Here is a 12,571-nt window from a genome sequence, read left to right as displayed (position 1 = left end):
GTTGCCTGCTTGAGGCTTCCCTTTCATCAGAGAGGGCTTTGGCTCTGCTTGGACGGCATCTGAAAATGGAGCTTCCAATGGAGGAACTTTTGCTAGGTCTGAGCAAGAGGATCTTTGAGTGCGCTACTTCACGCTCCTCCACAAAGCCTTGCTGAGGGAGAGAGGGGCCAGCTGGACGTCTGTGGGGGGCGCGGCTCAACGTTTGGAGGACGTTCCTCCCCTGGGCAGGGAGAGGGAGAGGTGGAGAGGGGTTTGCTGACCAAGGCTGAATTTGTGGCTTTGAAGCTTTCCCTCTAATGCCTCCTCCTTTGATCTCACATTTCCCTCCATCTGTAGGAAGCATCGTTGTAGCCTCATTTCCAGGAACTATCCATGCCCACAGCCCTCTCTTCCCCCCAGCAGGGCTTCTATTAGGAGGAGGAATGGTTGGCTTCAAGCCAGGCACTGTCCAGGGGGAAATTCTCCTGCACAAGTCCTGTTGAAATGAATGGGCATGGTAATGATTATGTCCAGCACCTATGCATTTCAGGAGAAACTCCCACTGGACAGTGCCTTTCGACCCAGGGTGGGCAACTTTGAGGGGGGAGGTCTGGGGGCCATGGACCGTACTCCTGCCGCAATGCTGAATGTAATCATGCGTTAGGAGCCAAAAAATTAAATTAAAAAAGTGGCAGATACTGATTTGTCCTTCTTAAGACTCCGCAGTGGTTTGCTGCTGAAACTCTTTGGCAAAATGGCTCCCCCTCCCCCCGGCCCATTTTTGCTGCTTTTACTGGTGGTAGCGGTGGCAGTGTGGCTGTGGCGAGGGCAAGGGACCACCGCATGACGGGGGCGGGGCGGAGAACAGCCTGAGTAAAAGGTGCCTTAGATGGATGTGGCCTTGAGACGAAAGACGCCCCCCCCCCCCCCACTTTCCCACCCTCTGTTTAGATGAGGGACGTGTGCAGCGCGTCCAGGCCTTTCTCCGCAAATGTTCAGCTCTCATTAAAAGGAACATCTCTAATCCCTTTTATTGGTGGAAATGCAAGGGAATGTGGGCAGGTAGAATTCCACCCTTCGGCTTATTAAGAGGTAAATTCACTCCCATCTTCCAGTATTCAGGATAGGATAATGGATAAGCATTAGGCACTTAATTCTCATTTTTTAAAATATATATATATATATATATATATATATATATATGTTTAGTAATATTTCATACAATTGAATAACTTTAAGGCTTCAGTCCTATACTTACTTACCCATACATACGCAGTGGGGCTTACTCCTGAGCAGACCTGTATAGAATTGGACTGCAAGCGTACAAGGCTGCCTGTATCTATGCTGGGGCTGTTCTGCAGTGGTTCTCCCCCCCACACACACACACACACCATTTCTGGCCTGTGGGCCTGATCCAGCCTCACAGATGCTTACAGAGGCTTAGGCAGGGGACTCCTAACGTGGCTGTTATGTTAAAAACAGTTCCTGCTGTTTGGAAAGAGCAATTTTTGTTTTTTACTTACACCCCTTTCAATTGGCACAGAAAGGAATCAAGACTTCCAGGAAATGTTGTAGCACTGACTTTTAAAAAGAAATTGGCAAGTGATGATCCCATAATATGGGTTAATTGCTTCTGGTATTTTGAAAATACAGTGATGAAGTGTGGCTGAGGAAGGCAATCTTGAAATTGGCTGCCACGCGTGGAACAGAAACTTTTGAAACATTGCATTTGATAGTGGATTTTTTCCTGTCTTAATGACGTGCATCCAGCTTGCGTCTGTAATCGCTGCGCTTCTCCATAGTGGGAAGTGACCCTGGAGAGAGGAAAGCACAGTCCTCTCTAGTTCATCAGTACATTAGTCATTCTGGTACTCTTACGATCATTTCAGATCCCCGATATCGGCATCTGAGTCGCCAGTTAATTCCCACCCAACCCTTGAGCTTTAGAATATAGTCTCCAGGTTGAACTAGTTGCCATTTCAGAAGCCAATGATGACCTTAGGGCTTGAAACTCCATGGTTTTAGGGTCAGTGCTGATGTCCAAATCGATAAAGCGTGGCTTGTGATTGGACAGCACACTGGAATCAGAAATGATGGGTTGAAGTGAATTTGCAAACAGCGGTTTGTGCTAACCCTGGTTTGGCACCATGTCCAAACTGACAAACCGGAGGTGGCTGCACCTAGGGATGGGGAGGCTGAACAGATGGGAAATGAAAACAGACACGCCTGTTCCATGTTTGGGAGCTCATCCCATGGTTTGGGTTCTAAAAGCAGTGGTTTCTGCACAGCATGATTTAGCATGATGTCTGACCTGTCCCTCTTGGCAGCTAAAAGACTGATGTTACAGCGCTGGAAGGGTACGCGCTGACCTCCTGTAACACGATGGGTTGAGGACCTTATAAGGCTTTCAACGTTTGAACGGGTGGCAGACAGACGATGCCACCTTCAGATGCATACTTTTGGGGCTATCTGGTCTGCTTTTGTTGAAGCCTGTGTGTAATTGTTAATAAGTTGTATTTTCATATGCATTTCATATGTCTTCACTGCCATGGATGCCTGCAAATGTATATCTTAAAAGCTCAAAAAAAGAAAGAAAAAGAAGCAATGCCGAACTTGAGCCCTAGAGATGCGGTCCGTCTCTCAAGAGAAGTCTCTGGCAATATCCACACCTTCCTCCCAGTGGCCTGCTCAGCCCATCCTCATGCAAGAGGCTCATGCTCATAATGACCCTGCTGTTCCTTTTCTGCTTCCGCTCCAATGTAGGGTTTAGATCCGGGTCAGGACCTCTTCTGCTTTGTGCTTTCAGGCCGGTGGTGCGCAAATCTGTTGCTTTCGCTTTCTCCCACATTTGGATTTTTTTCATATCAAGTTCTTTCCATCCCACTTATGAAGAAACTTGTATATTTTTGTAAGTTCTAACAAAAATGAATAAATAAATAAATAAACCAAACGAAATTCTCACCCATCCCTGTTTCAGACATTAAGAAAGAAAGGTTTTAACGGTTGTGACAGTCCGGAACCTGACGGGGATGACTCCATCGACCGGAGCCCGCTCATGGAGGATAAATACCGCAAAGCCAGTGAGGATCTCGACATCCTGTTCAAGCGCTACGGTGTAAGTAGCGTGCCGCCTCAGGCCAGAAATCCTTCACTATCTCTTTTTTTTTTCCTTTTCTTTTCTCCCCCCCTCCCCATTTTTGTTTGTGTGTTGGATTTATCCGTCCCCTCCCCCACCCCAATGAACCCCCCTCCCGCACCTTTCTCTGGCCACGTAACAGGCGCTGAACAAGAAGCATAGAGAGTGTGAGAGCCCTGACGGGGACGACGTGTTTACGTTGACGCCTCAGACGGAAGAGAAATATAAAAAGATTGATGAGGAGTTTGATAAAATGATGCAGACTTACAGGCTCGCAGTGAGTAACAGCTGGTGGGCCTGCCCATGGTTAGGGTTGCCAACCTGCCCAGTGCATCTTAATAAGAATAAGAACAATGCAAATAATAGAATTAAAATGTGCCATGTTGCAATGTAGGCCCTGGTCAAGCTGTTTCTCCTGAATGTTGCTGGCCTGGCCAGAATATCTTTCTCATAACCAGTTTACAGAACAGAAGGCGGTGAAGGCAGTGCAGGGCCTGGGAGCGGGGAGGGGGTGGGGTGGAGAATGCATTTGGGTTTTTTGAAAAGGCTTTCCTTCTTTATATTTTTCAAAAAAGGAACAACTACAGATGGCACCCTTCCATGGAAATGTTGTCCACGGATTCACAGGCATGCTGTCTAGCCCTTAATAACGTTTAAAAGCTGCTTTCTAGCAGCAGGGGAAAGTACTCTGCACTTGCTCAGAGGCACTGGGTACATAGGGTCATGTTGCTGTTTTTTAAAAATAGCTGTCTCCCTTCAGAAGGGAAAAGTACTCAGCATATGCTCAGATGCTGGAATTCTTTGAAAGTGAAAGTTGGCAACCCTGCCCATGAAGGAAAAGTAGTATGGAGCGGGGGAATTTTGCATGGTTTGGCTTTCCCAGAGCCTCAGCTCATTTGCACCCCAGAGGCAAAGTTTATGAGATGTCCCTCTGACGTTTGGAAAGGCAGCGTGAGCCCAGTTGCTAAGGAGCAGAGTGGCAAATCTGAATCTTAGTTATAGCTGGGCCTGGCTAGGACACACACGGAGCTTGCGTGGAAGTGGGCCCTTGGAAATTCTTCTGGTCCAGTTTCTGAAATGTAGGCCTGGCCGCCTTTAGAACATCAGAACATCAGAAGAGCCCTGAGGCTGGATCATGCCAAGTGTCCACCCAGATCCAGCACTCTGTTCACACAGTGGCCAAGCAGCTGTCGACCAGGGACCCACAAGCAAGACACCCTCCCACCCATGTTCCCCAGCAACTGGTGTATACAGGTATAGTGCCTTTGACACTGGAGGCAGTAAACCTCTCAGGATAGGAAAGGGATGAGGGCATTAGTTTTATTTTAAACTTTTCTATTTATTTTAAAGTTTTCTTCCACTAGAGGATCTCAAGCAACGAACATCACAAAGATGCAGATGATTAAGACAATAACAAACAGCATGATAACATATTATTGTAATAATATAATAATATTGGCTAGAACCAATATTGGCTAGAATATTGGCTAGCTCCTATGGACATGGGAGAAAAATGCTTGAGCTTCTCTAGGGCTTTACTTTAAAAAAAATCATTAGGGATAGATGTGAGGCTTTCCATCAGAAGGAAAAGGCACATGTTGGGGTTTATTTAAGATAGAAGCCATTGAAATCCCGCACCAATGGCTGGCCAATGTTAGCATGTATAAGAGACAAACAGAAGACTAATGACTCCGTACGTTAAAGGATTTTACACTCATTACTGGGTGACTCTTTGATATATGCATGTTGTTAGCCTAATATATCAAATAATCACCCTGCAGAACTAAGAACACAGTCCTGATAATAATATGCCGTCACAGTAAAACAGCATTAAAAAAAGATCTGAAATAAGGCCGTGCAAATCCGTCCAGAGTTAAATAAGCCTATTTGAGTCCCTCTGGTTTTGGCAGGAGGCAGAGGAGCGGGCACTTCTAACCCCAACCCTGGGCTGGACTAACTCTTTCTTCAAAGCTGCTCCTGGATGGAGCTCTCACATCCCAAACATTTTCACTCGCCTTGCTGGTGGTTAGACTGAATTTATATCTGGCTGATGCCACAGATGCCCCACGCTTCCGAGGTGCCAGCCGGGGGCTGCCCCTAGGGAGCTGTCGGCAACTCCCCGGCTCCAGCTCCTGGGTGGCTCTGAAGGGGGTCAGGGCCAAGCGCTGGTCCCACAGCAGAGCCACTTCTGAGCATGAGCATAGCAAGCTGCCTTAGACAGGGTGAGAAGACTTGGTCCAGCTTGCCGGCAGCGGCCTTCTCTGATGGCACCGCAGGGCCTCTCCCCAGCTCCGCTTCCCACAATCCTCCCCACCCCACCCCCAGAGTAGACCCACGCAGGGGGCTGCAGTCCTGTTCCCATGAAGGGGAAATGGAGGTTCAGCTGGAGCTCCTGCTTGAGGATATGTATGGAAACTGATTTCCCGTTGTTGATGCACCTGTTCAGAACAGAAGCCTTCGGAGCAGCCATTTGAGGCCCCCGGCTTTTCTCTAGGGCAGAGTGAGGGTGCAGCTTGAGCAGGGGGTTGGTTGGTTTCCTTAAAGCAGGGTTGGGCAGCCTCCAGGGTCCCAGGGGCCACTCTTGCTCCCGTGACCCCTGCTGAGGGCTGTGTTCCACAGGACACCTGCCCCACAAAAATGGGGGGAAGGCCTCAAATCATCAAACGTTTGATGGCACGCCACGACCGAGCACTGCAATGGCCACATTTAGCTTGTTTTCAACAAAGCACCAAAAGGACTAAATTTAGCTGACGGGCATCATGTCTTAAAATTGGTTTACACTTTGGGCAGGGGTGACTCAGGGACAGTAGGGGCCATGGGGACCGGGGCGGCGGCTGGGGCTGTGTGTCACCCACCCTGCTTTAAAGCATTTTTATCACAGCCTTTAGCAGAAAAGCCCCCCGGAATGGGAATGGCTTCCTTCCAAAGATCAGTAGCATGGCAGTCTCTGCTCTCAGGCTTATAGTCAAAAAGACGTGTCACACAAGGAAGACGACACAAGGAGGGAGGAGGGAAAAAAGCATGCTCAGGCACCAGTTCTTAAATTTGCCATTCTTCTAACAGCGCTCTTGGATGGAAGCAGTTTGGTAGCAAGTCGCCTGAATAGAATGATTGCTGCTGGGGACAGTTGAAGGGAGCTGGTCTCTCAGCAGGGACAGGAATAGCTGATAGCATAGCTGCCACCAGGTCATAGTGGCAGCATCTACACTACTGCTTTAAAATGGTTTATAATGGTATTGACAACTGTTGGGGCCCAGGGCGCGCTCCGTATGCTGTTTTCAAAGTGTCACATCATGCTTGGTGTAGATCTGGCCGGAGAAACTAGGCCTTGTAGCAATGTAGGACATCCGCTTTCCTGTGGTCAGGGAAGCAAAGCTCTCTCTGTGTGCCATGTTCCTCAAGAACTACCACTCTCAGGGGCCACTACCTGTTACGGGCGTCAGCCCTTCCCTCCCTGTGCATAACAGGCCTAATCAGGGGCCATGCACCTCCTGTAGAGTAAAAGTTTTAAAAAATAGGTAGCTACTAAATATGGATTTTAAGTCGCGTCTGTTTTGTCCCTCAGGGTTACTTGTACAGAGGCAAGTGGGAGGAGGAACAAAGCATTGTAATAATCAGGGACATTGATCCTAGGGACAGTGAGAAGGAGACTTGCTGGTAGGATTTACAGGCACAAAGTATGTGGGAGTAATTGTGTAGTTCAGACCGTGTCAGGCTATGAATATAAATCTCCCTCCATGTCTGTAAGGAATGGGGCTGTGATGGGGGGGGGGGCATGCTACAAGTCTGCACTGGCCCCCCAGAATGATGTTCAGCCCCGCCCCATGGCTCCTTGTTCACATAGGGGATGTTATCTCAGGGTAACGATCCTGCAATACTTACAAGCCCTGTCTCTTTGCAGTTGTGCAGCGAAACCTCCTTCTCCCTCTGCCTGCCCTCCTCCATCCCCCCTGTGGCTTCCCTGTTCCTTATTTTGCTCTGTCCTTTTGACTTCCGTGGCATTGGGCCACTTTATAATATCTCGGGAGATGGCCCCGATTCCTATCAGTGATGCTGAGGCTGCTTTCCGCTCCCCTGGGATTCTGGGAGAAGGGGGGGAGAAATTGAGCCCGTTGGTTTCATGGGCCTTGCCCCCAAGCGGCCATCTGACTGAGCCAGTGTGTTCTGGTTCTTGGGAGATGAAGCGTCTCTTGCTTCCTGGGGTTCAAAAGCTGCTCGTGTCCTTGCCACGGTCTCGCTTCTCTCTTTTAACCTTCTGCTTTGATGCTTGGACCCATTTTCAGCCTGCTTGCTGTGGGCTGTTTTAAAGAATCTGAGAGCACCTCTCAGCAAGAGGAAGCAAAGCGGCTGGCAGCTGAGCTTGGATGGTGCCCAGGTGGCCATGCTGTTCTCTGCTTGAAGTGTGCGTATGTGTGTGGGTGTGTTGAGGGTTGGGGTTAGGGTTGGGCGGGTGTAGAACGCACAAATGCCAGTCAGCAGGTCCATTCATCAGAGCGGGATGATGGGCCAACATCTCAGCTCCCAGCCAGTGGGTTCTGTCTCCATACATTGTTGGTCATGTAGTATGTCACCAGTGTAAGTCTCAGGAAAAAGTCCATGGGGGGTTGATGTCTGCGAAGGTCTTAGAAGGAAAGGAGGGAAAGGCACCAGCCCAGGAGTAGAGGGAAACCTTTCAGGTGCAGGGAAATATCATTTATTCACCCAACACGGTTCAGTTTATGTATTATTTGCATTCATGGGAAACTGTAAATATGAGCAAATCATTTAAAATAAAACAATCATACAATAAATTCTAATGATCAAGTTAAAAGCACAACAACATAAAGCCAACAGCTCAAAATACAAATGGTAACAGGACAAAATGCAATGCAAATTGAAGAGCTAAAGCCAACCAATAAAAACCACCAAAATGTCACAAGGATTGAAATAACAGATTTAGAAAGCCTAGGAGCACCGTTTGAACTTCAGTGCTAGTTACAATGTTCCTCAGGGGTACTGTGAAACAAAGCAACATTCAGGGCTGTCGATGTACACTGTTACAGTTTGTGGGGGGTCATTTTGTGGCAGAACACTTCTTAAAAGGTGCCCAGAACTGGACACAGTGTTGTTGTTATTGTTGTTGTTATTTATTATGTTTACATACCACTCATAGCCGAAGCTCTCTGGTTGGTTTACAAAGATGTGGACTGACCAGCGCAGAATAGAGTGGAACTATTACTTCCTGTGACCTGGAAACGATACCTCTGTTCATTCAGCCTAAGATGGCTTTAGCTTTTTTAGCAGCTGCTTCACACTGCTGGCTCATGTTCAGTTTGTGATCTACTAAGACACCTAGGTCCTTTATGTATGTGCTCCTGCCAAGCCTCACCCTACGCATGTGCTTTTGATTTTGGGGGTTGAGTACCTAAGTGTACTGTTTTAATATTTATCTCTGTTGAACTCACCTTGCTGGATCTGGCCTGGTCCTCCAGCCTGTTCAGATCCTTTTGAATCTTGATCCTGACTTCCCCCCAGCTTCATGTTTTACCATCTTGTCAACAAGGATGACATGGGAGACTTTGCCAAACGCTTTGCTGAAATCAAGTTATGCCATGTCCGTGGTACTCCCAAGATCTATTAAGCTAAAAAAGTCCAAAGTCTACTCATGTACATTGATGGTGCTATATAAATAATAATAATAATAATAATAATAATAATAATAATGCTAACTACTAGTAATCAAAGTTACTGGGAAATGTTGGGTGAATACATGATTATTCACGGTACCTGAGAGGTGCTCTCTTCTTGTTCCTGGAATTGCCCAGGACCGCTGGCTGTCCGTGGAAAGCATTGGTTCCCATGTGCACTTATGAAGCTGTGACTGACCGCTGCTTGGCCAACCTAACTTCAAGGCCCTTCGTCCATCATTTTCCTTCTTTCACCAGGCTCTGCTTCTCTCTCTCTTTCCCCCCCTCCTTAGTCTGCAGTTCCGGCTCCCAATTTTGCCATGCCCGTTACGGTTCCAGTGACCAACCAGAACACGCTGCAGTTTAGCAATCCGGGAGGCTCCTTAGTGACTCAGTCTCTCGTGACCTCCTCCTTGACTGACCCACGGCTCCTGTCGCCACAGCAACCAGCCCTCCAGCGGAACACAGTTTCTCCAGGCCTCCCGCAAAGACCAGCCAGTGCAGGTAGGACAGTTGTTTATTTCTTTAAAAAACTGTATAAAAGGTAAAAAATGACGCTTTGCATCCCCAAAAGAAAGCAAAAGCCAATAGAGCAGCCTTTCTCAACCTGGGGCGCTCCAGATGTGTTGGACTACAACTCCCAGAATGCCCCAGCCAGCTCTGCTGGCTGGGGCATTCTGGGAGATGCAGTCCAACACATCTGGAGCGCCCCAGGTTGAGAACCACTGCAATAGAGGAAGGTGGTGTGTGTGTGTGTCTTGCTACTTACAGACAAACTAAGCAAACAGTAACGATCCTCAAGCTTAGGAATAACAATGAAAGGCATAAATAACAGACCCGTTCAAAAGCCTCTTTGACAGAAGGTCGTGTGAGGCAGGATCAGTTTTTACTATGAGAGATGAAGGGATCCCTTCTCTTGAACAGCGTCAAGTTGAGCCAGTCCTTTTAGGGAGGGGAATTTGATGGGTGAGTTCCTGCCCCACCCCCCACCCCAGAGTGTGCTCAGCCTCACACCCCTCTAATACCAAACAGTTACATTTCCCAATGCCAGGCATGTTCCAAGCGTCTTTTCTGATGACCATGATTTCTGAGGTGAAAGGAAAACATCATACTATATGTATCTACGCCGTAGTGCCGTCAGCATGCATGGTGATTTACAGAGCATAGAAGGACAGGTCTCCCCCAGGTAATCTAAGGGGCTTGTAATCTAAAATGCAACACAGGGGAAACATCAGAGGAAGGCGAGGGACGCGGAGGCAAGGATGCAGCTAAGCGGCAGTACTGGGGCTTAACTCCACTTGGGCAAGGGAGCTAGGGGGTTAATTTTATTTTCGATTGACCTTATACCTCATCTGGAGGCCTGCATACATTGTCAATTTGTTTTTGTTTTGTTCTTTGTATGTGAATGTTTGGCGTAATGCCTTCTAACCCCCTCATTCACAGACCCACTTGTAATCCACATATATGCACACTACTGTCACCCGCCACTCATGTACTATGCTCCTAAAACATTTTTTGCACTGCGGTGATTAACATTTAGACGTCTGAACAGTTGGAATGATCATAGGCATTCCATAACACCTCAGCAGCTGAGTCAATGCATAAGAGGGGATTCTGCTATGTCATCTGGGCCTGGGCAGCTTGGCTTGATTGAAGGAGTAGCAATCCTCAAATAAACCATAGGTTAGTTTATTTGAGGGCTGCTGCCCCTCCGAAACAAGCTGTGTGGGCCCAGGTTTGGACAACGCAGCCAACCACACCAGTGAGGGCAATCAGGGAAATTTGGCCGGCATGCACGGCAGGGATCATGCAGACCAATGAGTCGGAGCCCCTTCTGATCTCCAATTGACAAGTGGCGAAGTGATGCCTCCGAGGCAGAGACTTTCCCAGAAGCCAAGATACGCAAACATGAGCAATATGAAGTACGGGACTGAGCCACGTCAGTCTGCAGCTTGTGGAATGAGTGGCCTATTTGAATTCTAATTCTGTTTGCCAATTGCTTCTTTGTAGGGGCAATGCTTGGCGGAGACCTCAACAACACGAATGGTGCCTGCCCAAGCCCTGTTGGTGAGTAGACATGAAATGGAGGCGCGTTCTTCCGGAAGGCAGACCTTGACATTTGGCAAAGATGTGCTCAGGGAACACCCCACACGGAGAAGGAAGGGGCTCGTTGGAAATGAGGATCCCAGTTAGATAGATGGGGCTTTGAATCTTGTGTGTCGGTGGCCTTGTGCTTCAGCGGGCTTCAGTGGTTTCTTCCCAGGAGGACCCATGGTGAGGACAGAAAATGCTGCTGGAGACGAAGGCTCTAGCGGTGGCCCCTAGAAGTCAGCAGTCCATGCGCCCAACATGCTGTTGAGGTTCCAAAATGGGGCAGTGGTCCCTAGCAAGCCACAGGATAGCATTTCCCCCCTCCCCTCCCCCGACCAACAAAGGGTTTCTGGTTCTGGACACTGCTGTGCTTGCTCTGAGCTACCCTCTCCTCAACAGGAAGCCAGTCTGCTCCAGCCTTCCATTGTTTCAGCCAACACTGGGGGCTGGGCACTTACTCTGTCCTTTAAACGATAGTTACGTTATTGAATACGTTTATATGTTGAACATGTTAAGACTGCTTGTGTTGAAGGACACCCGCCCACCACAATTTTGGGCTGCCCCTTCTTGGCACGTCTGGCTCGGTCATGCGAGAGCATTTGCTGGGATGAGCAGATGCAGAAAGGGCCGTCGGGCTCCTGACCCTTTTCACAAGGGATGCAGAAGGAAGGACTTCAGGAATGCAAAGAGCCGCATGGTTCCATGAGAAAAATTCCGCATCTGGCGCAGTCCAATGATACCTTTATAAGGGCCAACTGTCGTCCAAAAGATAACATGCAAAGTTTTGAATTCTACAGGTTGGATATTAGGCATAAACATTTTTCTAAAATAAAAAAAAAAATAGACCGGATGGGTGGGTGGAAGGTAGAAAATGGTGTTGCGGGACATAGTGGTTTCAATATATAGTTGATTAATTGATTACACTAGGGTGCGACCCTTTGCATATTTAGATAGGGAAAAAATCTTGCAGCTCCCATTGCAGGACTTTTTTCCGTCTAAACATGCACCCTTGAAAGACTAAGGGTACAATCCTGTGCACATTACATACATTGAACTCAGTGGGGCATAACTTCCAAGTAAACATGCTTAGGATTGAACTGTAAAAAATATTTTGATTGACAACAGTAGTTTTAATTTTTTTAAAAAATTAAGTTTATTAGAAGTTCCTATAAAAACTGCAGCTGGCAAGTCCATCTTAGAGGCTTTCTCTCTGGTGTGCTTGAGAGAGAAGGGGCGGTGGCGCTTCTTAGATGGTGCAACTTCTAAAAATGAAGAGAGTTGGGTTTTTTTGTAGAGATATGTAAATTTATGTAGAGTATTGACTCATACAGTTAATCGACTAAGATTTCTTTAATTGCATGATGGTCCTAGTATTTATTTTAGAAATATTTTTCTATTAAGTATACAAGCTAACTTTCTAAAAGAAAAAATAAAGCCAATCAGCAAATAAAAGCAAATGAAAACAACCAATTCAAGATATTCCCATTTAAAAATAAAAATATTCCCAGTTTAAAAACATGGCAAAGAAAAATTGCATCATGAATGGTTAAGAAAAGGTCTCTGAAAAACTTATCTTCAAGGCTGACTTAATCACCCTCTTTAAAAAAATTCCCCTTAGAGGGAGGTTGGGGTGGAACCCTCATTGCAGGGCTGAAAGTGGTGGGTTCCAGGTAAGCAGGTTTTTCTGTGCTGGTTTTAA

General features: G+C 47.3%; 1 protein-coding gene across 5 annotated transcripts in view; it reads left to right on the top strand.

Annotated features, from left to right (window-relative positions):
* The window catches only part of MEF2D (myocyte enhancer factor 2D), a 161,199-nt gene that overhangs the window by 128,349 nt on the left and 20,279 nt on the right, over positions 1–12,571 (top strand). For 2 of the 5 annotated variants that reach the window (XM_063145906.1, XM_063145904.1), the window contains exons 5-7: positions 3,258–3,392; positions 9,075–9,285; positions 10,792–10,848. In XM_063145906.1, coding sequence (XP_063001976.1) covers positions 3,258–3,392; positions 9,075–9,285; positions 10,792–10,848 — 403 coding nt within the window. Of the gene's footprint in view, positions 1–2,956; positions 3,095–3,257; positions 3,393–9,074; positions 9,286–10,791; positions 10,849–12,571 lie in introns of all 5 variants that reach the window. The other 3 variants (XM_063145905.1, XM_063145903.1, XM_063145907.1) reach the window with 2 other exon arrangements.

This window comes from Elgaria multicarinata, chromosome 21 (assembly GCF_023053635.1).
Source record: "Elgaria multicarinata webbii isolate HBS135686 ecotype San Diego chromosome 21, rElgMul1.1.pri, whole genome shotgun sequence".
In the NCBI taxonomy this organism is placed as follows: domain Eukaryota; kingdom Metazoa; phylum Chordata; class Lepidosauria; order Squamata; family Anguidae; genus Elgaria; species Elgaria multicarinata.
The sequence above is the reverse complement of the archived record's forward strand: the minus strand, read 5'-3'. Positions and strand labels throughout refer to the sequence as shown.